Raw genomic sequence first — 26,626 nt, 5'->3', positions numbered from 1 at the left:
TATCTCAATTGGTTTTGATTCACACTTCCCTGACGTTTAGTGATGTTGAACTTTTTATAATATACCTGATGGCCATTTGTATGTCTTCATTGAAAAATATCTACTTATGTCCTTTGCCTGTTTTTTAACTGGGTTTATTTGTGTGTGTGTGTGTGTGTTGAGATGCTTGAGTGCCTTTTATATTTTGGACAAAACTCTTTATTAGATACACGGTTTACAAACATTTTTTCCCATTCCTCAGGTTGTCTCTTTATTCTGATGATTATTTCCTTTGCTATGCAGAAACTTATTAGTTTGACACAATCTCATTTGCTCTTGTCTGTGCTTTTGGGCTCACATTCAAAAAAATCACTGCCCTGACCAATGTCAACAAGACTGTTCTGCATGTTTGCCTCTGGAAATTTTACAGTTTCGAGTCTTAAAGTTTAAGTCTTTATTTTGAATTGATTTTTGTATATGGTATGAGAAAAAGAATCCACTTTCATTCTTCTGCATAAGAATATCCAAAATCATTTATTGAAGAGATTGTCCTTTTCCCATCCTGTATTCTTGACACCTTTGGCAATCATCAATTGATCGTAAATGCATGGATTTATTTAGGGCTATTATAATGTGTCTTGGTGAAGCTCTTTTTATGTTCAATCTGCTTGAGGTCCTTTGGGATTAATGGCTCTGGATGTTCATTTCCTCCTCCATATTAGGGAAGTTTCCTGTCATTATATCTTTAAATGAGCTTTTGAACTCCCATAAAGCATACATTGATTCCTTACGGTCTACAATAAGTTCCCTAGGCTTTCTTCACTTTTTTTTCATTCTCTTTTTTTTGAACTCTAGTTAAGTTCAAATGACTTGTACTTGAGCTTGCTGACTCTTTATTCTGCCTGTTAGGAGTCTGCTATTGAAGTTCTATGTGGAATTATCTAGTTCAGTCATTGCATTCTTCAGCTCCATTAATTAATCTTGGGTTCTTTTTTTATGGTCTCTATGTCTTTGCTGAACCACTCAATTAACTCTTCTTTCATATACTGTTCTCCTAATATTGTTAGGCTGTTTATCTGTGTTTTCTTATAATTCACTGAGCTTCTTTCATTGGTTATTTTGAATTCTTTGTCAGGCAGTTTGTAGATCTCCATTTCTTTTGAGTCAGTTATTGTTTAGTTGCTAAGTCATGTCCAAATCTTTGCAACCCCAGGGACTGTAGCCCTCCAGTCTCCTCATATCCATGGGATTTTCTAGGCAAGAAAGTGGAGTGGGTAGCCATTTCCTTCTCCAGGGGATTTTCTCAACCCAGGAGTCAAATCCACATCTCCTGCACTGGCAAGCAGATTCCTTATGCTGAGCCACTAGAAAAGGCCCTACACGTGCTTTACTCTGTTCTTTGGTAACATGTTTCCCTGATTTTTCATGATTCCTATGGCCTTGCATTGGTGTCTGCACATGTGAAGAAGTAATCACCTCTTCCAGTCTTTACAGACTGCCTTCAGCAGGGAAAGCCTTTCTCCAGTCAGCCTATCCAGGGATTCTGGCAGTCTGTGGGGTGGGGTCTGTGGCAAGCTTACTGTTGAAGTCCTCAAATGGGCTGCCCTTGAAGACAGCCTAGGCCATGGGTAAGCAGGCCTAGAATTTGGATCCAGAGGACCTGTCTGGTGCCTGGGTTCAGAGGGACAAGCCTGGACCCTGGGTCCACTGGAGTGGGTCTGGAGTTTAGGTCTGCACAGACAGACTCAGAACCAAGGGCTCCATAAGGGAAAGCCTGGAACTGGAGCCTGAGTGCAGGCCTGGATCCAAGGTCTGAAGGGGTCACTATGGCACAGGGGTCCACTGGAATAGGGCTGGTGGTGACTGAGTACAAAGTGGTGGGCCTGGAATCTAGTCCACAGTGCCAAGCGAGGAAATTCGGTCCACAGGGGTCAGTCTGGAGCCTGGATCTGCGGGAGCCACCCAGAAGCATGGATCCACAGGGCTTTCCTGGCACTGAAGCAGGCCTTGAGCCTAAATCCACTGGGGCCAGTCTGGTGCTGGGGCAAGCTGGGCACCTGGGCCCACAAGTATGGTCCTAAGGCTGCAGGGGCTAGCCTGGTGCCAGGGTCCACTGGGACAAGCCTGGCCCTGAGTCTGTGAGATAGATGTGATACCTGTGTCCATGGGGGAGGGCCTGAAGCCTGAGTCCACTGGAACGAGCCTGACCCTTGGTTTGCAGAGGCCAGCCCAAGGGAGAACATGGATCTTAGGTTTCCTAGAGCCCAGGAATATATGGGGGCTGGCCTGGACGACAGGTCTGTGGGCACCAGTCTGCAGCCTGAGGCCATAGGAGCCAGTCCAGCACTGGGGTGTGCCTGGCACCTGGGTTCACAGGGAAAATCCACGCACTGGGGTTCATTAGAGCAGAGCTGGGGAGTGGGGACCACAGCAAAACAAGTGCTCATTTCATCCTCTTTCCCCTTTTCAGAGGGTATTTCTCACTAAGCTTCACTGCACTGTGGAGGCTTAGGGGAAGGATGATACAGGTAATGTGGAACTGTCCTTTCTACCATTTTTAATCAGTCTTTTCTTATTTCTGTGTTCCCTCTGCCATCTCTGATGCTATAATCTCTCGCCTGGACTCCTGAGCTTCTGGAAAGGTATTTTGTGTATAGGTAATTTGTTAAATCAGTGTTTCTGGGAGGGAATGAGTACCAGAAATTTCCATTCTACCAAATTGCTAACATCATTCCAAAACATTCCCGCTTAAATACACATAATAATATAGTTATGTTTGAAGTTATCAAGTTAATAATATCGTATTATAATGTGAAGTGGTTTCAAAACTCCACATCATCTCTTTTTTATATTACCGTGTGTCAGGGTAGAGAAAAACGTGTCCCTCCACCTGGGTCTTTGACAATATATAAGTAATATATATTAATTCAGTATTTATTCTAAATATGTTCTACAAATGGTCCTTGAGAGCTTCTAAAGAACTTGTAGACCTTGAAATTTATACAGTGTACAAATATAATGATTTTTATACATAAATACTCAACAAATATTTCTTAAATAAAATTAAAGTATTATTAACATTCATTAGGGGCTTCCCAAGTGGTTCAATGATAAAGAATCCACCTGCCAAGCACAAGACACAAGTTCAGTCCCTGGGTCAGGAAGATCCCCTGGAGAAGGAAAGAGCAACCCACTCCATTATTCTTGCCTGGGAAATCCCATGGACAGAGAAGCCTGGTGGGCTACAGTCTATAGGGTCGCAAGAGTCAGACACAACTTAGTGACTAAAGAACAACAAACATTCATTAGAACGGATCTCATATCACCCAGCAGAGTACTGTACATATCATAGGTAGACAATAAATTTTGCTAAACAAGGCCAGTAGAACAGAGATAGTTATTTTCTAACATTCAGTTTTTGACAGAGATAATAAACAATGTTTTCTAATTATAAAAACACACATGCTGCTTTGTCTTGTGACCAACATATATTTCATACATTATTCTCAATATATTTTGATAACAAAAAAGCTATAATATTTTTATAGTTCTTGATAATAACAGCAGGAATCAATCCAACATAGATATTTCAGATTAATGACTGTGCTTTACATTATAGCAACTATGTCTGTATTTCCAAACTACCTATATAAACACAAGTCATTTAAAATGAAACATTTTTCTCTAAATCGTCATGATAAGAATCTGCAAGGAAGAAGAGACGAGCAGGAAAATAAGCAGTTGATAAAACATTTAAAGTAACTATTACCCAGTAAATGAGCTGGACAGGCAATTGAGAAACAAAAGATAAATTACTATATTATGAAAATTTACTGCAGCACACCATAAATCACTGCAACATTTCATTAGCCATTGCCAATAAGTAAATGATTATTTGACCCAGGATATCTCTTTAAAGTGCATGAATTTGTCAATCTCCATTTATGATGGAAGGGTTATCTTAAGTTTATACAACTGCAATGACTCAGGGCATAATTCACTTTCTGTAATGATATGTTTAATGCAATGTCACCTTGCAGAAAATTCCACCTTTGAAATTTTGCTAAACTTCATATTTCTAATGAAACAAAATATTTATTTACAGAGGATAGTCCACAAACTACTGAATCTAAGTTCATGATATATTCAAATTAATTGTTGGTCTAATCTTTATGATTTATAAACATAAGCAAGAAAAAATAAGCAACTTAAAGAAGAAGTCTCGAAATATGAAGCTTCTAAAATAGCGCTTTTTGAGATTATAATGTAAAAACTAAGAATAACATAAACAAAGGAAAAAGCAGTTGAGTTCTAATGCCAAACACTGTGCTTGTTTGTGCTTGTGCTCAGTTGCTCAGTTGTGTCCGACTCCGCAACCCCATAAACTGTAGCCTGCCAAGCTCCTCTGTCCATGGGATTATGCCAGCAAGAATCTGATAGTGGGTTGCCTTTTCCTTCTCCAGGGGAACTTTCTGATCCAGGGATTGAACTCATCTTCTGCAGTTCCTTCACTGGCAGGCAGATTCTTTATCACTGAGCCACCTGGGAAGCCCAAAGTCAAACACAAGTACTTTTCTAAAATTCAAAGAATGTGGATATACCAATAAGAACCTCTTTGTAAGTTAAATATATTCAGTAGAACTAATGTCCAAATATTCACTGATAACTACCCCTCAATTTTGTAATGAAAACAATGAAGCTCTTGCTAGTACAAAAATGTAAATAGATCTTAAATTATGTTGTATGCTCCATATGACTAAAAACGAAACTTTACAAATACTACTTTGTTGCATTTTTCTAAAATGTTTTTAAAAATCAGTAGATCTCTCCTAGATGATACCATGTGCATCTTATCCTCAACTATAAGGCTAGTAGCTCTCAAACAAGATAAATTGAAAGAAAAACAAAAACAGAGGTATTTCTCTGAATCCTTACAAATATGTTTATGTACTACGGCCAACTCCAAGTCTTGCAACAAGTAACTAGGGTATTACTCTCCTTAAGTTGACATTACATGTCAGATATCTATCCTCTAACTACATGTATCACCCTGTGTGCATTTATCATTGGAATTATCACACTTTGGTATAATTGGGTTTGTCTTTCTCCTCCGAAAGCTCTTTGACAACAGTGATTGTTTTTAATCTCTATATTCTCAGCAAGCAGTAGACTGCCAAGTATACTGAGGGTGTTCAATAGATACATACTAAATGAATGAAGATTAGCCCATCCTTTCCAGAAAAATAGCTTCAGTTCACACAAAAACGGTTTAATAATACAAATTGAATTATTATAGTTTTTCTTTACCCTATTAATATCAACCGTTTAATATACTTGTTTGACAACCAAGTATCATATTGTAATGTCCATGTAAAATTTTTGAATATTTATAAAAACTAAGGATATATTACCTTGCCGACAAAGGTCCGTCTAGTCAAAGCTATGGTTTTTCCAGTAGTCATGTATGGATGTGAGACTTGGACCATAAAGAAAGCTGAGCACCAAAGAACTGATGCTTTTGAACTGTGGTGCTGGAGAAGACTCTTGAGAGTCCCTTGGACTGCAAGGAGATCCAACCAGTCCATCCTAAAGGAAATCAGTCCTGAATATTCATTGGAAGGATTGATGCTGAAGCTGAAACTCCCATACTTTGGCCACCTGATACGAAGAACTGACTCCTTAGAAAAGACCCTGATGCTGGGAAAGATTGAAGGTGGGAGGAGAAGGGGATGACAGAGGATGAGATGGTTGGATGGCATTACTGACTCAGTGGACATGAGTCTGAGCAAGCTTTGGGAGTTGGTGATGGACAGGGAAGCCTGGCATGCTGCAGTCCATGGGATCACAAAGAGTCAGACACGACTGAGTGACTGAACTCAATGATATAAATTATCAATTTCACTAGTGAAAGGGAAGACTTTAGACTCTGTACAGACATAAAATGTCATTAGAAGTTAAATTATCCATATCAATACTCATGATAAACACATACGTTAATACCACCACAAAAACTGTGGTAGGCAGTAACAGTGAATTGAATATTCATACAAACACTTCAAAAGGGTATGTGCGTAAGTCCCTCTAATTTGTTTAATATTTATACAAAACTAATAAGTCACTTTTTAAAACTCAGGCACTTATTCCCTTGTTATTAGCAAAAGGAAAATCCATAAAATATATTCATATTCTTTAACATAAATCAGGAATGTTCTTAAAAGGAAAAAGATTTTAGTATAATTAATGGAGATTGGGGGAGGGCTTCGTAAAATGGCAAAAATTAAAACATCAGTTTGGGGTAAATATTTTTCTATAGACAATATCAATATTAACTCTTCATTGAATAAATTCATTTAGTTACCTAAAAATTCATTATCTAATTAATGATTCCAGGAAATAGTAGTAATAGCAATAGTGGAAACATACAAAAATAACAATCTTAAAAATGCAAACAATAATAATAAGTAAACACTTAAATAAAATTTATATTCTTCACATACAACATCTCACTTATTTCTCACAATAAACATTAGTTCAGTTCAGTTCAGTCGCTCAGTCACGTCCAGCTCTCTGTGACCCCATGGACTGCAGCACGCCAGGCTTTCCTGTCCATCACCAACTTCTGGAATTTACTCAAACTCATGTCCATTGAGTCGGTGATGCCAACCAACCATCTCATTCTCTGCCGTCCCCTTCCTCTCCTGCCTTCAATCTTTCCCAGCATCAGCGTCTTTTCAAATGAGTCAGTTCTTCACATAAGGTGGCCAAAGTACCGCAGTTTCAGCTTCAGCATCAGTCATTCCAATGAATATTCAGGACAGTAGCAAATAACTATCCCAGGTTACAGATGAGGAACACAGGGCTGTGGAAGTTAACTTGCTACTAAGTTGTAGAGATAAGCAGTATTTCCAGATTGCCTGCTCTCCATCAGTTTGATACTTAATGCATCATTTGTCCTCAATGTTGTTTAAAAATCAACTATATCAAAAACGTATCACTCAACTGTTTCAACGGCAAGCAATTGGTAATATATGTTCTGAAAAGTTTTCAAACCAAAACCATCTCCACTGCACTGTACCAAAAGACTCCTTGCCCAAATAAAAGTCATAACCTAAGGTCAAAATAAGTCATTGAAATCTAATACCAATATTTGAATTATTGTCATACCTCCATTAGTGAAAGTTGCTCAGTCATGTCTGATTCTTTGTGACCCCCTGGACTATATACAATCCATGGAATTCTCCAGGCCAGAATACTGGAGTGGGTAGCCTTTCCCTTCTCCAGGGGAATCTTTCCAACTCAGGGATCGAACTCAGGTCTCCCGCATTACAGGCAGATTTTTTACCAGCTGATCCACCAGGGAAGCCCCAAAATATTGGAGTGGGTAGCCTATCCCTTCTCCAGGGGATCCTCCCGACCCAGGAATCAAACTGGCCTCTTCTGTATTGCAGGCGGATTCTTTACCAGCTAAGCTATCAGGAAGCCCTGTGTAGAAATCATGCCACATTGTGGATTATTTAGCCCACAGTGTCTACATGTGTGTGCACATTTTAAACATTGGGCAAAACTGTACATACCTCAGATCTGAGGTATTTATTATTGTTTAGCTTTATCACAACTAATCTATACTGAGCTCTAATTTTGATACAAAATACAAAAATCTATAATGATGCTATGACAATTTACATTAGCATATTTCAAGTATATATTTAAACTAAATAAGTTATTTCAAAACTAGATTTAGTAAACTATTTCTATATATCCTACTTAAGCTATTCTTAAGTGTTGACTATACTTTTTCTTTTAATTGATGTATGTGAAGTGAAAGACACTCAGTCATGTCCAGCTCTTTTTGTGACTCCATGGACTGTAGCCCACCAGGCTCCTCTGTCCATGGATTCTCCAGGCAAGAACACTAGAGTGGGTAGCTACTGCCTTCTCCAGGAGATCTTCCTGACCCAGGGATCGAACCTGGGTCTCTTGCACTGCAGGCAGATTCTTTACTGTCTGAGGCTCCAGAAAAGCTCCATTAATTGATGCGTGATTGACATATAATATTATTTTAATTTCCAGAATTCAAAACAATGATTCAATATTTGTATGCATTGTAGAATTATAAGTCTAGTTAAGGTATGTCACCATACACAGTTTTTTTGTGAAGATTTTTAAGATCTACTCTCAGCGCATTTCAAATATGTAAGACAGTATTACTCACTATAGTCATCACATTATGTACTACAGCCTCATAGCTTATTTATTTTATAATTGTAAGTCTGTACCTTTTGACTGCTCTCATCCATTTTGCCCACCCTCCATCCTTACCTCTGGGAAATACCAAACTGTTCTACCTGTGAGCTTAGTTTTTTAGTTTTTAGGATGTTTGTTTGTTTGTTTTAAATTCACCATATATGTGAGATCACAGAATACTGAAATATTGCCATTTGCAAGAACATGGATAGATCTACTTTAAATAGGATAAGAAAAATACCATATATTTTTATATGCAGAATCAAAAGGAAATCCAAGAACAATATATATCATACAAATATCAAATGATTATGTTGTACACCTAAAACAATACAATGTATAATATAATCTACTCAATTTTTTCAAATGTCTTCAAGACACTTCAAGTAAGTATATGAACTAAGATATTTCAAAACTACATTTAGTAAATTATTTCCAAATCTCCAACTTAATCCATTCTTAAGAGTTGACTATATTTTAACATCCAAGAACAGCAAATAAGTACTATGAATTCCTATTAGAAGTTTATTTTAAAATGATATTTGATACCATTTCCAAGCAAATAGTCCATTTCTATGGAAATATTTTTCATAAAACAGTTTTCAAGGAAATTAAAACTGCTTCCAAGTGTTGTATGTTCCAAATCTTCCATATACTTTAATGATCTGTTTAAGTCCAGCTAACTATTTGTATATTATTTCAAGCATATCTATACTAAGAGGATAATTCAAACTTTTAACCCTCAGAACATACACATAAACACACATACACACAAATACACCTATACAGATATAGCCAATATGCTGGTCTAGTGTTCTGATTATAAAAGACATCCTAAGTTACAAGAATAATAATGCTTCAAACAAATTATTATTAAATTATACACACAAGTTTTAAAGTATATTTATTCATATGAGATGACTTCTTGCTAAGGTAATGCAATGGTTTACTGAGCAAAACATGAGAGAAGCAATTTAGAAAATTAGCAAACTACCAAATGCTGTGCTGTGCTCAGTCCTGTCCAGATCTTTGCAGCCCCATGGATTGTAACCTGCCAGGTTCCTCTGTCCATGGGATACTCGAGGCAAGAATACTGGAGTGGGTTGCATTTCTTTCTCCAGGGGATCTTCCTGACCCAGGGATCGAACCCACATCTCTTGCGTCTCCTGCATTGGCAGGTGGATTTTTTACCACTGCCACCTGGGGGGAGGGGCATATTACCAAATACAAGTACGGAATGAGTCCCCTGACTCTTCACTGCTGAAATGAGTTCTACTTTCACTTCCAAGGTTTATTAAACATAATGGATTTAAAAACAAAAAAGAACGACTCATTGCTAATAGCTATATGATTATAAGCATATTCCCATAATAAAAACAAATATAGTTGTTACCTGTTGTGTATACTTCTGTATTTCATCCAGTACAAATTCTACTTCTTTTGAAGTTGTTAGTGAAGCAAGATTTCCACTAAGATTATAGCAGTAAAGTTTAGCATTGTCATAGTTTTCTCTACTGGAATTAATTCTAAGACAAGCGTCCCCGACATGAATCCATCCTTCTCCACAAAGATGAGCTAGTCAAAAAAAAAAAAAAAGGCTTATTTTTTGATTATCCAAACACATGCATATTTTTCAATTATTTCAGAATGGTAAATAAATGCAACTTCTAGATTTGTTTAAATAATTTTTATGATAAAATCCTTGTATTATACTAAACAAAATTTGACTAATATTTTGGTCAGAAGAACAGAAGATCCTAAGAACAGAAGATCCTAATTTTTTCTCTAATTATTAAACATAAGAAAAGCTATGGCTCTGTAACATCAGTCAAAATCTGTTGACTATTAGGTCTTCTGTGTAAATCTAGTGTATTGATATATGGTTTTGCAGCAAGGGAAATCATTACCCCATTTTTATGTCGCAAGGTTCACTTCATACAAGATCACTTCAGTAGAAAAATAACCAGCACACAACAAAAGCGAAGTTATTTCTACAAGTGTAGCTATTAATAACTGTCCTCTCAGCTATGGAATTAATCTCTTTAGCCCAGGTATACTATTTTGATATAAGCTGGGTTCTTTGATTCTTTTATTATAATTATGGGGCGAGAAGTCTCATTTCATTCATGCTTCATAAAGAAACTAGAAAGTTTGCTTTCAAATATTTATTTTTACACAACCTTTCAGGTCTTTTGAAAGTTTAAACATACTATTCAGTAACAGTGAATAGTAGACTCCAAATTGAACTTAAAACAGTGTTTTCTAAAACACAGACTTATAAACTCAATATAAAGTTATGCTCTAGGATACATTAACGCTGAGGTGTTTTATTGACACACCAATCTGTGAAGCTTGACTTGACTATCCGTTAGTTTCATGTCACTAAATATTTCAGTGCCTCTTGCCCTTTCAGGTTGCATGCATCAGTTCGGTCTTTATGGAATTATTATAAAGCAGCAGTTCTCCAACATTTTGGTCTCAAGACCCCTTTAAACCCTTAAAAATTATTGAGAATGCCACAGATTTTTCCTTATACACTTTACATCTATGGAGCTTGACCATATTAAAAATTAAAACTAATCTTTTAAAAATACATATATTTATTCATTTAAAATTTTATTACAAACCTACTCTTCCAGTTTCTCGGATGTATTGCCCCTTAACGCTATTATTACACACCCAAGGAAGATGTATTAATATCTTCACATTTTATCCTTGAGAAAGTAAAGCTGATGGTTTAAATTAGGCCCTTGGCATCAAAAATTGAGATGGGTTGATAAATGAATAGGGCATGGATAGGCAGAGAAATCAGAGATAGAGCAGAGTAAAATGTGCATTGCACAATCTAGGGTGTGGGTAGTGAGTGTCCTCACTACAATTCTATTTTTCATAAAAAAATGTTTGAAATTTTTCATTAAAAAATGTTAGGGAAATATATAACAACTTAAAATAAATAGCATATTTAATTTCTCTTAATTACACTCTCCATAAAAGAGTGTGGCTTCGTTCTATATTTTTGCAAATCCCTTTAATGTTGGTTTAATATAACAATCTATTAGAATCACACACTATGTAGCCTTTGGAAAACTATTAACACAGAATAAACCTATAACAGAATGAGAATTACAAAAGCACACAATATCTTAGTATCACAGGGCCCTTTGCTTCTTGAATAACTACTGTCCCATTAAACTAGGTAATGAGAATAACACATAGTGCTTGGAACATAGGAAGCACTCGATATACCAGATTCATTTAGTAAGACTTCTAATGCCTCTGTTTTCATTTTCAGGCTACACATATAGCAATCTTCCTTGTCTTCTGAAATCTAAACTACCAGATCACTTCAAGGAAACAGCACAGGAGTTTTTGTTAAATTTCAGTTTTTTCTTTCCTTACTGAATCAAGGAAGGATTTACATTAGTTTTGGTTATCTTTTGTTTTATAAGATCAAAAACACGTGGTTAATGAATCACACAAATGCAAGCAACACCTGGGCCTTTGGGGCTAAACTAAATCAGGGCACTAAACCAAATGTGATGTCGTAAGTTTCTGTAGCTTTGAGCACCACCTCACCTTCAGGATAGCAGCTAATTTTTAAAATAGGTTAAGCTTGATAAATTCAAATTGCCAGTTTTACATGAGATCAATGGAAAAAATGCAATTCACAAATTTCCATGGAAAAAGGCAATTACTACACACTAAGTTCTCCGTTTAGAGCATTCACTTCCTTGAGACAAGCTGAACAGAAACCAAACTACATATAATGCCAAGCTGGCTCTTGGTAAATATGAATACAGAACAAAGGGAGTTAGTGTATGATAACATAGCTTATTATATTTATTATTCTCCAAAGTAATAACCTGGTCAAGTACAACCCTTAGGCCAAACCAAAATATTTTCCCAGGCAAGAGTAGATGGCTATTACTAAATATAACTTCACTATTATTTTCCCAAATTTCCACTGGTAATCAAATTCTCTTCTTATTGAATAATATTCCTTTACATATATATTCCTTCAGTCAACTCTTATTTCAGTCCAGGATTTACTCTGTCTTTTTAAAGAAACTTTGTATTTTTATTGATCTACATGTAACTTTTAGACTTTAACACTTAGAAATTATTACTTTCAAGTTTTTGCTTGAAAAAACTATTGCTTCTCACTCACTATTGCTTCTCAAATCTTACCTACTGCATTAAATCCTCTAAATTACTCAAATTGAACACACATGCATACGTCACTATTTAAAAGCTTAAAAGCTTAGTACATAAACAAAATTCCAAAATCTCAGTGGTACTTTTAAAGGCAATCTAATTTTTATTTTATTACATGAACTTATAAGAAAGACCTAAATCCTATGATGGGATTTTCCAACATTTTCAAGAATTACATAGGTTCAGATATTTTTCAATGAAAAAGTGAAAAAAACAAAAAACCATGAGATAGAAACAGACAAAAAACTGAACAGAGATAAACACCCAGTTACTAGTCCCCTCTGCCATTTACAAGTCATGCACTTTTTTAAGCAGGTCATGTAACCACTCTCAGCTTATCTGTATAACAAGAAGATGGAACTGGTTAAATATCTATACAAGTTTTCGATTTTCTGATTTTCTCTTTCATATTCAAAAGAAAGAATACTTAGGGGTCTACTAAGAATGCTAACTGTAAAAATAAATTGAAATTTCTTTTTCAAATGAGTTTTGTTCTGATTTATAGAACTTAGGCATCTCATTGAATCATATAATAATTATTATAAATGTTACCATTTCTAATAAAATAGAACAGTTAGTAAAAAACTGCTCCTGGAATTTAAAAAATAAAGGGCATTTAAATCCAATATGCCAAAATGTTAACATTGTTAGATCTGGATATTACTCTGAGTACTTACTATTTTCTATGTTTTTAAGATATAATTTTTTAATTGAAAAGTATTCTGATCAAGTCAACAGTAATAAACAGAAGATACCCTGAAAGTCTTAATCAGAAACAAATGTATAAATCTTTCTTGTAGGAACACTGCTATCTTTACTCCAATACTATTGTTTATTTGCTACTGATTTAACTTTAGAAAATGGAATATTCTTACTAAACATTCTTTACAAAAATAGCATTCATCTGTGGACTATAAAACTGATTTACCAAATGTAAATCTTTACCTGGTAGAGCCTGGCACTCTTGCTGTCGCTGATCCCACTGGCAGTTCAAGTTTAGTGAACAGCTTTTACAGCTAGTAAGTTTGTTACAAATCTGCTCATTTCTCACATGGCATTTGGTATAGTTTTTCACAGACTATAAAGTTAAAAGATAAAGCATGTTACCTTTCGCCTTTGTATAGTAATGACTCATGAAGTTTAGCGTACACATAAATTACCTGGTGAACTTTACAACACAGACTTCTAACACCAAATCCAGTTCTACTGAATCAAAATTTCTTATTCATTCATTTATTTAAGCAAAGTTCTTAGAATTAGAATGTATGGTTATTGAAAAAACAAGCAAATTACACAATCTGAAACAGAAATCAAGTAATAAAAACATATTCTATTGAATCTGATAACAGGCTTCCAATTCAATAAATAAAGCAGATGAACAAAGTCATTTTCTCTCAATGATGACATCGAAGAATTCTAGTCATAATAAAACTATCATGCAGACTCCTGGGAATGAAGTGGAAGTAATGAGTAGCAAAAGTTAAAGAGATGCTTTATCAAAATCTGATACCATCTAAAACGATAAATTATTTTCTCAACAACTCAAACTAAGTTTACTTCCACATACATTAAATAACGGTTTGGGTTACTTCTACAGACATTAAATAATGATTTCGGTTAACTGATGTTTCTCTTGTGTGTATCTATCACATTTCCTCAATAAAGGTTGAAAAGAACCCGCAAAAGTTACATTTTGATCAGTCCTATTACACAACTACTCATATTTCAACTAATTTCAGGTGTAAGAGGTTGAAGGTTAAAGGTCAAAAAACAAAACAAAAGGAAATATAGGAACTTTGGTGTGAGTTCTCTATGTATATCAAGGTTTGATATTTCACATGATATTATCAATACCTGTGATTTTTAAAAAAAAATCAGACTCTTCTTGTGACTCACTTTTGAGGGAAAAAAAAAAAACACAAAGGAAAAAAGCACTAGCCGCATCATAAGCTCTCTTTCCTTTCCATAGGTAGACACTCTTACCTTAGGCTTTCTCATGTTAGGGTGATAAATATTTCTTTTCAACCAAAAAACTTGACAATTAAAATTTACTTATAATTTCCCATATATATAAAAATGGTTGAAGAAATTTTTATCTTATTCTTCCTTTAAAAAAATCACATAAGATACAGTTTTTAAAGCCCAAATTGCCCAGCAAGTGTTACTCAACCTCCATTTTCATTAGGAGCGTGCAAATTTTCTTAATGTTATTTTTCTGATTCAAAGCTTTTTTTTCTCATAGAGCATATAAATCTTAGTATTATTCTATAGGATTACTATACTTCCAAACATTTGTCACATAACTGAAAACAAATCAATTTACTTGAATCATCGAAAAATAAAATAGCCTATAAGAAAGACAAGAGAATAGCTAAACAACATATTAGAATAAGAGAAAGAATAAGAACATAATGCCAGTCTTTAGAACAACAATGGTAGAGTCACCATCGAAATAACTCTACTGCTCTTCATAAGAACAGTATACTCATTTATTGATACTGAGCCAGTACAATAGATGAAATTGTATTTCCATCACACACAGGGTCAATTTATTCAATGATAGAAGAAAGCTGACTGCCACTCTGAAACATGGCTGGCATTTTTTGGCCTAATGAACCAGATGCACATTCATAAACAGACTATGAAGAATAACCAGTCCTCTACTCATCTTCATCCTAATATATCTAGACGTAAATTTAAAATGAAAATCTGCAAGAAGAACAGTTATTTGGACTGTTAGAGCACGAAATATGCAACTTGCAGTAAAAATGACTAAATAATGAAACAGAATATCAATGGATATCATTTATGCTAAAATCTCATAGACCCTTTTGTATCTATTACCATTTGGTTTATTTTAATCACCAGACATTCTGATAAAACTGTCCAAAAGACACATTACATCAAAGTCTAAATTATAAGAGACTTCCATCTGTTCACTTGTGCTATCTCACCCAGTGCTTTCCTTTTTAACACATTATCAACACTAAACTCTAAAGGAAAAGGCCACTTTATAAAATGAATTTAATTTGCATAATACAATTTTTGAGACGTGTACATATAGTGTAAATGTCTAAATACAAATTAACTCAGAGTTATCGAACAAAGTTTTAAATAAAATCTGCTTGCAATTCTTATCTAATGACATTCTCCATTTTAGTCCCTTATTCCCATGTTTTATTTTACATTGCTACCATGTCCACATTATTCACTAATGTAACTCCCATTAGATAAATATTATGCAAACATAAAAAAGTAATTCAAACATTCAAAGTGAGTCATGTTCTATTAACATTCAAACTCAAATAAAATTGAAGTATCTATTATTATTAAAGCAACATATCACTGCAAAGTATACACCAACACAGTAAATATAAAAACAAAAGGGTTCAATCTGATGAGGCAATAATTCAAAGCTTTCCTTCATTTTAAGTTTTTAATATTATTTTAGAATAGAATCATAAAGCTTTAATTATTTCAAAATATGATTGGTTACCGGAGAAAAATTTTAGGTAACGTAATAAAACTTTTTACTTTAGTTTTCAAACTCCTTTTTCTTTACCTTTTACTTCTGCCTGGTACCTTGAAAAATAAGTGGATACTTTTCTCGTTTAATAAAAAATCAAAAAAAGAAAAAATTAGTATGTATTTAGTTTAAAATCTGTATGGGAAATTTTTAGTTATTTAAGCTACGCTCCAAAAAGAGAATCTCTAATCCTACTGAATACAATCCTTAATAATTTTTAAAAATTTTCCTTCAATTTGTTGACATCTAAAAAACATGGAACATTTTGATGCTATCCATTAAAAGGTTCGTTTTTACTCCTCTTGACCTATTTTATTTTATTTATTTTTTTTTTAAAACTAGATCATTTTAATGTTGGCTTTTTTCGTTTTTAAAACAGTAGAATAAATAGTTTTGTTTGACTGAAGACAACATGTAAGGTTGATAGGTAGTATTCAGAAATATCAGAGTAATGGTTTCCCAACTGGTGTGTAGTCTTCAGTAATTATAAGGAGTTATTTGTATGTAACTGTTGTCAAACCAGTAAGACTGCATTTATGCATCCATCATTTTCAGGATTATTGGTAACCTGGGCATATTTTCCCCAGATGACTTTGCCTCCTTGTGTTACAAGGCCCAACTCGCTCACGTTCACCTCAATGACGGTTCCTTTGGTAATAACACCCAAAGTTGTATAGAGTGGGGATGAGGGATTCTTCTTTACACCAAGTATTGGCAAGCAAAAGGTGGCTTTCAGTTCAGGATGTGTTACATGAGCCTTCTTGAAACGTAATCCCATTGGCCTAATGAATCTTTCATATTTAGGTGGTTTTCGAGTAAAGCCATCTCCAACAAAGCAGACTTTAGTAACCATCCTCTTCCAGGCTTTCTTCTTTCTCTTTCCTGTTCGAATAACTTTTAATACTTCTGTTTCTCCCTGGCCACGAACTTTAGGCAGAGGGACCTCCCACTTTCCCGCTTTCTCTTTTCGTTTCTGTTTAATCATATTGGAAAGTACTTTAGCTCGAGACTGTCCCTCTCGGTCCAGTAGATATGCAGGTACTGCTCCTTGTGGAGTCTTTTCATCATTCTTCTGTTTGGTGTTTCTCTTTTCATGCATCTTAATAGTCTTTTTCATTTGTATTTTCTCAGCATGGCGCTGTTTATGGTAGAGCTTAGCTTTCAGTCCAATCATCTTTTTTGCCTTCTTTGAACGTTCATGAGCCTCTCGACCTTCCTTCTTTCTCTTTTTCTCATGGTAATCCAAACGATATCCATAGCGCTTACGGTGTAACTCAATATATTCATTTTGTGGCATGGTGACGGCTGCCGAGCCGCGGGGTGCAGTCTCCGCGGCGCGAAGAGGCTCTCAATTTTCCGCTCTCAGAGACCCTCGAGCCGACTCCCCTCTTGACCTATTTTAATCTATCAACATTAATTTTATTTTCAATAGTCTACCTAAAATAGGCTCTTGACCTCATCACTAGTGAAACTTTGAGCCAGGTGATGATTTTTTGTCAGCGCTATTTTCACTGTAGATGTTTACTTGTGTCCCGGGCTTCTCTATGTTAGATGCTGGTAGCAGTCCCACGGAGAAGGCAATGGCACCCCACTCCAGTACTCTTGCCTGGAAAATCCCATGGACGGAGGAGCCTGGTAGGCTGCAGTCCATGGGGTCGCTAAGAGTCAGACACAACTGAGCGACTTTACTTTCACTTTTCACTTTCATGCATTGGAGAAGGAAAAGGCAACCCACTCCAGTGTTCTTGCCTGGAGAATCCCAGGGACGGGGGAGCCTGGTGGGCTGCCCTCTATGGGGTTGCACAGAGTCAGACACGACTGAAGTGACTTAGCAGTAGCAGTCCCACAGTTGTGAAAACAACCAAAAAATACACATTGCCAGATGTCCCAAAGCAGGACAGAAATGCCTCAGAGAACCATAGATCTAAAGAAAAAATTTTTTTAATTTAAAACACAGATCTATAGATGATTTTAATGATAAAATGAAACTACTACTATCAACACTTCAGATTAAGCTTGCACACAAAGCATATAAATAAAACCTATGTCACAACACTATTAACACGTCTGACAAGAATCTCATAGAAATGACTTCAATACTTATTTATACATTCCTATTTCTATCAGCACAGAAGACAATGTTTCTAGTTACAGTCTTTTAAAATTAAGTTTTGAAAGAATTTTCCCAATCTTATCCATGGAAAGTAAAGGTTATTGGATTCAACATGGAATCTAGACTGACCAACAACATATCAAGAAGTAAGTGATGCCCTAGATATTTTCTAAGTGTCTTTTTTTAATAGTTGGCTTACAATATTGGGGCTTCCCTCATAGCTCAGTTGGTAAAGAATCCACCTGCCATGCAGGAGACCCCAGTTCAATTCCTGGGTCAGGAAGATCCCCTGGAGAAGGGATAGGCTACCCACCCCAGTATTCTTGGCTTTCCCTTGTGGCTCAGCGGGTAAAGAATACATCTGCAATGTGGGAGACCTGGGTTCGATCACTGGGTTGGGAAGATCCCCTGGAGAAGGGAAAGGCTACCCACTCCAGTATTCTGGCCTGGAGAACTCCATGGACTATACAGCCCATGGTGTCGCAAACAAAATTTTATAGGGCTTCCCTGGTGGTTCAGATGATAAAGCGTCTGCCTGCAACGCCAGAGACCAGTGTACGATCCCTGTGTCAGGAAGATCCCCTGGAGAAGGAAACAGCAACCCACTCCAGTATTCTTGCCTGGGAAATTCCATGGACTGAGGAGCCTTGTAGGCTTCAGTCCATGGGTTCACAAAGAATAGGACACAACTGAGCGACTTCACTTACTTACTTACTACAATACTGAATTAGTTTCAGGTATACAACATAATGATTCAACATTTTTTAAGATTATATATTCCATTTAACATTATTACAAAACAATGGCTATAAATTCCGGTGCTGTACAATATATTCTTATTGCTTATCTATTTTATATATAGTAGTTTATATCTCTTAATACCATAATTTTATTTTGCCTCTCCCCTTTCCCTTTTCTAAATGTCTTGATACAGGTAAGCTAATGATTATAAAGTAGCAGTGTTTTGTACAGGTAAGCTAATGATTATAAAGTAGCAGTGTTAGCTACATCATCATTTACCCATAAATACTAACCATGCTGCAGTTACTGGTTGATGAAATGCATTTCTTGTCATCACACCACTGGCACCCATTCGTATTGGCAGTACAGCTGGCACAATCTGCATATCTGTAACATCTGTCATCAGAAGCAGCTGTGATACAAATGGGAGACAGAACACATTAGGATGAAAAGAAAATGTCACAATTCTTAATTCACATATTTTTAACATCTGCTAAGAATCATGAGGACATTTTTAAACCATAAATATAATCATCAATATCAAAATAAGTTCTCCAATATGAAGTCAGTTTTGTAATTTAATCGGATTTATAGGGATTTAAATACCTCCTGCCTTCATCTTGATTATCACTCTAGCAGGATCCTACAATCATTTGACATTTACACATTATGGAGGAAGAAAAAGACTTAAAGTATTTTATTAAACAAAATGTATTACTATACATTTAAAAGAAAAGATTATAACAAATGCTCATTGTTTATCATTCTTCATAAAGCTATCTAGAGACATCTGACTGATTATAGATTAGCAAAACCTGATCTGTTCATTGTAGCACCAAAAATATATCAAAGCCCCATTCATTTAAAGAAAATTGAAAATTTATATCCAAATCATTCTTTATAAATATTTACTATTAATTATTCATAAATCAGGGCATCCCAGGTGGCGCTAATAGTAAAGAACCTGCCTGCCAAAAGAGGAGACATAAGAGATGCGGGTTTGAGCCCCGGGTCAGGAAGATCCCCTAGAGGGCATGGCAACCCACTCTATTATTCCTGCCTGGAGAATCCTCAAGGACAAAGGAGCCTGGAGGAGTACAGTCCACAGGGTTGGAAAGAGTTGGACATGACTGAAGCAACTTGCCATGCACATTCATAAGTTTGAATTATTTATTCAATATTTTATGAGAAATATTGAGTTATAACAGGACATCAAAATTCTAGAAACTTTAGCTTTATGAGATGGTTTGACAATAATTCAGGAAGAAAAAAAGTACCAAATGCAGAATAAATTACTTCATTTTATTTCTTTGAAGCATACAATATATCTGAGAAAAGGTGTATTTGAGTGAATTTTATACTTACATACAAAAATAATTCATATATATATGGCCATGTTACATGTCAAAATTGATATATTACTATTACAGAGATATATGACTATTACACATTCAAAAAAGAAAACTAAAGATAGCTAAGAAAGACATTAAATTATTAATCACTGCTAAATTCAAACATTAGGATTCTTAATTAGAGGATTATGAGTTTTTAATTTTTGAAAACTATTAAGGTAATTCTTATGAGCAGGAATGCACTTCCATTTCAAGCCAAGTAGAGATGCTTTATGTCAAAAAGAAGTAAAAAAATATTTCACCTGTTTTCAGAGGGCACTTTGCTCTAAGAATATTATTAGTATTCCCAGAGTCCCAAGATTCACAGTGATTTTTGTTCCAAATACATTTTATTCCTGGACCAGCATTTTTACAAAGTTCTTCATCTCTGAAAGCCTTGCAATTTGGAGGCTTATATACAAGTATATCATTAAGGAGTACACTAGAAAATCCTCCAAATATATACATGGACCTATTAAAAACAAAACAAGAATCTTAAAAAAAGTATCTAATGAGTTTTCAAAATAAATTTAAATATGCATTTTACATTTTTTATCTAGGTAGGAAACAGTTTTAGAAATATATAGTAGCTATATGGAGATAACAAGATATACTTTAGAATTGCCATATAGAATTAAATTTTTTGAATACAAAGAATTTAGAAATTGGATATAGAATTCTTTGTATACTGTTATTATCCTTTTATAAAATAAAACGATCAAGAGTAAAATAATCAGAAGGATTTTCAAAGTTTCAGTTTGAAAAGAAAAGCCCAGATGTTTACTGAATTAATACTACCAGCACCAAAGAAATTTGAAATGGCCTCAAAACAGCCTAATTTTCATTTCTAAAAATATTATTGATATAATAAATGGAAAAGATCAGAACGTACTTGAAGAATATTACTGAAAAAGTAAAATAAAAATCAACAAAATGCAATTTTCAACAGAGAAGCTTAGAGTCTTTATGTTTACACTCTGTATTTCACTTATTTCCATTACAAAAGCCAACGGATACCATTTACACAGTTTTATTTTTAGCATCATATTGGACAATTTTTACGTAATTAGAATAAGGTGGTAATAAAATGACCTCATAAAAATGTCATTATGAATCGCAAATTTTAAGCTAATGGATGATCTAGCATGTCATTTATTGTCATGAGTCCACATTAATGAATTTTTGCTATAGAAATAGCAAAATCACACTACCTTACAGGAAGAAGGTAACTTAATGATCATCCAGTCCAAATTCCCAGTGAATATAAGGGTACTAAAGGCCAGATGGGCTTCCCAGGTGGCGCTAGTGGTAAAGAGCCAGCCTGCAAATGCAGGAGACATAAGAGACGCAAGCTTGATCCCTGGGTCAGGAAGATCACCGGGAGGGGGACAGAACAACCCACTCCAGTATTTTTGCCTGCAGAATCCACTGGACAGAGGAGCCTGGCAGGCTATGGTCCATAACATCACAAAAAATCGGACAGGACTACAGGACTAAAGCAACTGAGCACACACGCATGAAAAAGCCAGACAGGTTAAGGGAACTGTCAAAAATCACACACTCAGTTATGACAGAACCAAAATGAGAACCTAACTGTTCTCACTTCCCTTGCTCTCCTCAACAGAAATATGTGGCTAGCCTTTCTATAACTTCAGGCTGATTGTTTTAGGGAAATCATTCATGATCTGATCTCTGGAAAAAGAAATTAAGGCAGGATGAAAATTTCAAAGAGCATCTGAAGCTCTATCTCACCATCTTTCCTCTGTACTCCCCTGCCCCTTAAATAAATTTAAACAGAAAAGAAAGAAGGATAATGGTTAATGAACCAAAATTTATTCCCACGGTATTGAAGCGATACGTAAAACTACTGCCATTGATTACAAACAATAATTTGCTTAAAGAATAACAAAATACATGGGTAGTATGACTGCTAAACATGCTTCTTTTACCCGTTAATGACAACTGCAGAGTGACCAAATCTGTTGACATCTCTATGAAGATTTGGTTTCGGTAGTATTTTCCATTCATCACAAGCTAGAAAAATGAAAACAGTAAAACAGAAAATGAAATAAAAGAACAATTTAAGACACATACTACAAAACAATCACTGGACAAATAAAGATACAATACTTAAAATTAGGAAACCTTTCATTAATTTCCCATGACCTACAATTTACCTTGATTTACTCAACTAGCATTATTCCTTAAATAAAAATAACTTCCGTCTAAAATTCTCACAAATAATTTTATATGTATGAGAATAAAGGAAATTAAAGGAAACAAATTAGGTGTACTTTATTTTGGAGGGTAATTTCAATGACATTTAAAACAAGGTTCATATGGCAAAATTCATGAACATCAATATTGGGAAAATGTATCATAAAGTTAAATCATTAAATCAAATTTTACATGTATGCATGCAAAATTAAATAGAATATAAGTGAGAAAAGCCTAAAATGGAATCATCAAAATAAAATGTTTGAATCAGTTTAATAATTTGATATTTCAAAAGACAAGTTTTCATTTTATGTAAAGAAGAGCTTTAGTTGCAAAAAATAGGAACAAATGAAAAAAATCTAAATAGTTCATGAGCTACATAAAGATTATGGAAAGAAAAATGATTGAAGAAAACTTTTTCATTTAAATATAACCTCAGAATCCACACATATATTATTAGAGATCTTGAGATGTCAAATAATTCAGTATTCAATGACTAGAAACATTCTCAGGACAGTGTTCTAGACTTTATCCTCTTAGGTGTAGCCTATCTAAAAGCAGGCCTAGGTATTTAATATAAGTACATAGGTATGATAAGCTTTAAAAACATTTTTTTCCCACATTCTGGCAACTTAGAAGCCCTTCTGAAACAGAAAAAAATAATCTAAAATACAATCAGTTTTAACTGTTGAATTACTTGTTTTCCTACATTAACAGCCATACATATTACACTAGAAGTAAAATAATAAATTTGGTTTCAATTCAATATTATTACTAGTAAAGATCAAGGGAATTACAAAAACCAAAATCATAGCTTAGAAAATTAAACTGGAAGACTCAGAGTAATAAAATGTATCTTGGGTTGTATCTCCCACAGTACATAAATACCCTCCACCAAAGGGGTATTTTTTAGTTGATATAATCTTTTTAGTCCACGAAGTATATGCACTTATTAAATACTCTGAAAAAAAGACAGTACAAAGGCACAGAAGCCTAACTTTACTAAATCCAGTGTTTTGCCAATGTTTCCTCCATAGAAGCACTATTCACATAGCACCTATTTACAATCCCAGGAGAGCCAACACTCTGAAGATCACATTTTGAGAACTATTATAAAGGCCTACATGTAACATTCACAGTCTACCATTTTTTACATGCTAAAGTTCACTTAAGAAATGTGCATTAATATGCACATAGTAATATTAAAAATTTCCAAGTGCTTTCATCTGCATAATTTAAGTAGTCTTTGTTAAGAATCCAGTGAGGCTAACTGAGCAGGTATCACCATATGCTAGAAATGAAGAATGAGACCCAGGAGAAGTTAAGTAATGTCCTTAAGGCCCATTAGATTACCTTTGTTTTGCTATAAATTATGTTTATGAATGCCTGATTTATAAAAGTATATTGATGGGATTCTGAAAGATCATTCCCATTTGGAGAGAAGGGGTGACTTGTAAAGGGTAAAGACTTTGAAAAAGAAAAGAGATGAAAATGTTAGGGACAGCTAATGAGTTAGCATAGGTAGATTTTAATCATGCCACCAAAACCCAACATACACACACACACACATACACACACACACCCCTCACGTGGCCAATAATTCATAAATTGTGTGTTCAATATAGTATTCCAACAACAGAGTTAGAAACCTGAATATGCTTCAAGGAAGTGAAACAGAGTCAAATGAAAGAGTAGGACTTCTGGAAACCAGTTCATCATAAAAACGTCCAAAGAAGAATCATCTCCAGCATCATTTTGGGGACATCGGGAGTCCAGAAAAGAAAGTGACCCAATAATCTGAGCCTATCCAGAACTGAAGAATAAGTAATTTGGCCCATCATCCAAAGCAAACCAGCAGGAGGGAGAAAGGCAGATTTCAGAGACGAGAACCAGGAAAAATGCCGAGAGAGACCATTTAAGAAGTGAGTCAGGAAAAAGAGCTGAGGGAATAAAGGTCATTTTCTAAAAATCAGGCCTTTGTAAGAACTCTTTCAGTTCTACAAGCTACTGTCTTCAGGAAAAAAGAAAAACTTTTAAGCACACAGAGTAGTAAAAACAATGACATTATAAGTACCTACACACCAGGACCCAGACTTGTCAAAGGCAGTATTTTACCATGTCGATGGTAGAGTTTTTAAAGAAAGCATTACATATATGACGGCGGCTCCCTGGATACTGCCTTTCAAATTTGATTACTTTATGTCTTCTGTCTGGATGCAACCACTATCCTGTATTTGGTTATCAATTTCATATTTATGATCTGTATAGAGTATTTTTGTAGGTTATAAAACTTTATATTAATACAACTGGTATCAAACTATGTAAACTATGCGGATTCTTCTCCACCTTGCTTATGCTGTTCAAACTGTGGTTTTTTGTTTTTCACCATTTTAACCATTTTTAAAGGGGACAGATCAGTAACATTAAGTACATTCACACTATTTAGAAATTATCATCACCATCCATCTCCAGGGCTTTCTTCATCTTACAAACTATAACTCTGTACCAATTAAACAATACCTACCCATTCCTCTCTACGCCAGCCCCTGGTAAGCATTATTTGCCTTTTTGGTCTACAAGTGTAACTGCTCTAGCACCTCAAATGAATAAAATCATGAAGTATCTCTCCTTTTGTGACTGGTTTATTTCCTTCAGCATGTATTCAAAGTACATCTGTGCTGCAGAATGTTTCAGAATTTCCTTCCTTTTAACCCTGAACATTAATAATACACAAATTGTATGTTTATATGACACTTTGTATATACAGTGAAATATTAATATTATATTATTAAATTGATTTTTTTCTATTAATATTATATTATATTTATATTATTAATATATTACTATTATATTATTGTATTATTACTGTTTGACTGCTATAGCAGTCAAATTTGTTCTAATTTATTCTTTGACTGTGTGGATCACAACAAACTGTGAAAAGTTCTTAAGGAGATGGGAACACCAAACCATCTGACCTGCATCCTGAGAAATCTGTATGCAGGTCAAGAAGGAACAGTTAGAACTGGACATGGAACAACAGACTGGTTCCAAACAGGAAAAGGAGTACATCAAGGCTATATATTGTTACCCTGCTTATTTAACTTATATGCAGAGAACATCATGAAAAATGCTGGGCTGGATGAGGCACAAGTGGAATCAAGATTACTGGGAAAAATATCAATAACCTCAGATATGCAGATGACACCACCCTTATGGCAGAAAGCGAAGAAAAACTAAAGAGCCTCTTGATGAAAATGAAAGAAGAGAGTGAAAAATCTGGCTTAAAACTCAACATTCAGAAAACTAAGAACATGGCATCTGGTCCCATCACTTCATGGCAAATAGATGGGGAAATAATGGAAACACTGACAGACTTTATTTTCTTGGGCTCCAAAATCACTGCAGATAATGACTACAGCCATGACATTAAAAGACGCTTGCTCCTTGGAAGAAAAGTTATGACCAACCTAGACAGCATATTAAAAAGCAGAGACATTACTTTGCCGACTAAGGTCCACCTAGTCAAAGTTATGGTTTTTCCAGTAGCTGTGTATGGACGTGAGAGTTGGACTACAAAGAAAGCTTAGTGCCAAAGAATTGATGCTTTTGAACTGTGGTGTTAGAGAAAACTCTTGAGAGTCTGTTGGACTGCAAGGAGATCCAACCAGTCAATCCTAATGGAAATCAGTCCTGAATATTCACTGGAAGGACTGATGTTGAAGCTGAAACCGCAATACTTTGGCCACCTGATGAGAAGAGCTCACTCACTGGAAAAGACCCTGATGCTGAGAAAGAATGAGGGCAGGAGGAGAAGGGGACAACAGAGGATGAGATGGTTGGATGGCATCACCGACTCAATGGACATCAGTTTGAGTAAGCTCCGGGAGTTGGTGATGGACAGGGAAGCCTGGCATGCTGCAGTCCATAGGGTCACAAAGAGTCAGACATGACTGAGCGACTGGACTGAGCAACGCTTTCTTTGTTTATTCGTCCATAGATGGATATGTAGGTTCTTTCCAGATATGGGCTACTGTGAGTAATGCTGTGATAAAAACGGATGTACAGATATCTGTTCCTTCCCCTGTCATCAAGTTTTTTTGTGTATATTCCCAGAAGTAGATCACTAGATCTACTATGTTTAAGCTGGATCACTATGTTTAAGCTGGATCACCATGTTTAAGCTGGATCACCATGTTTAAG

General features: G+C 35.2%; 2 protein-coding genes across 2 annotated transcripts in view; both read right to left on the bottom strand.

Annotated features, from left to right (window-relative positions):
* Window positions 1-26,626, bottom strand: part of ATRNL1 (attractin like 1) — a 794,298-nt gene that overhangs the window by 608,729 nt on the left and 158,943 nt on the right. The window contains exons 11-15 of the mRNA XM_040255081.1: window positions 22,159-22,243; window positions 20,473-20,681; window positions 19,112-19,230; window positions 13,384-13,516; window positions 9,617-9,798 (exon numbers count right to left, since the gene is read on the bottom strand). Coding sequence (XP_040111015.1) covers window positions 9,617-9,798; window positions 13,384-13,516; window positions 19,112-19,230; window positions 20,473-20,681; window positions 22,159-22,243 — 728 coding nt within the window. The remainder of the gene's footprint in view (window positions 1-9,616; window positions 9,799-13,383; window positions 13,517-19,111; window positions 19,231-20,472; window positions 20,682-22,158; window positions 22,244-26,626) is intronic.
* Window positions 16,289-17,346, bottom strand: LOC120873925 (ribosome biogenesis protein NSA2 homolog). The gene has a single exon (XM_040255079.1). It carries the CDS (start codon window positions 17,259-17,261, stop codon window positions 16,479-16,481), a length of 783 nt encoding a protein of 260 aa, XP_040111013.1. The 5' UTR covers window positions 17,262-17,346; the 3' UTR covers window positions 16,289-16,478.

This window comes from Oryx dammah, unplaced genomic scaffold (genome assembly GCF_014754425.2).
Source record: "Oryx dammah isolate SB20612 unplaced genomic scaffold, SCBI_Odam_1.1 HiC_scaffold_14, whole genome shotgun sequence".
In the NCBI taxonomy this organism is placed as follows: Eukaryota; Metazoa; Chordata; class Mammalia; order Artiodactyla; family Bovidae; genus Oryx; species Oryx dammah.
The sequence above is the reverse complement of the archived record's forward strand: the minus strand, read 5'-3'. Positions and strand labels throughout refer to the sequence as shown.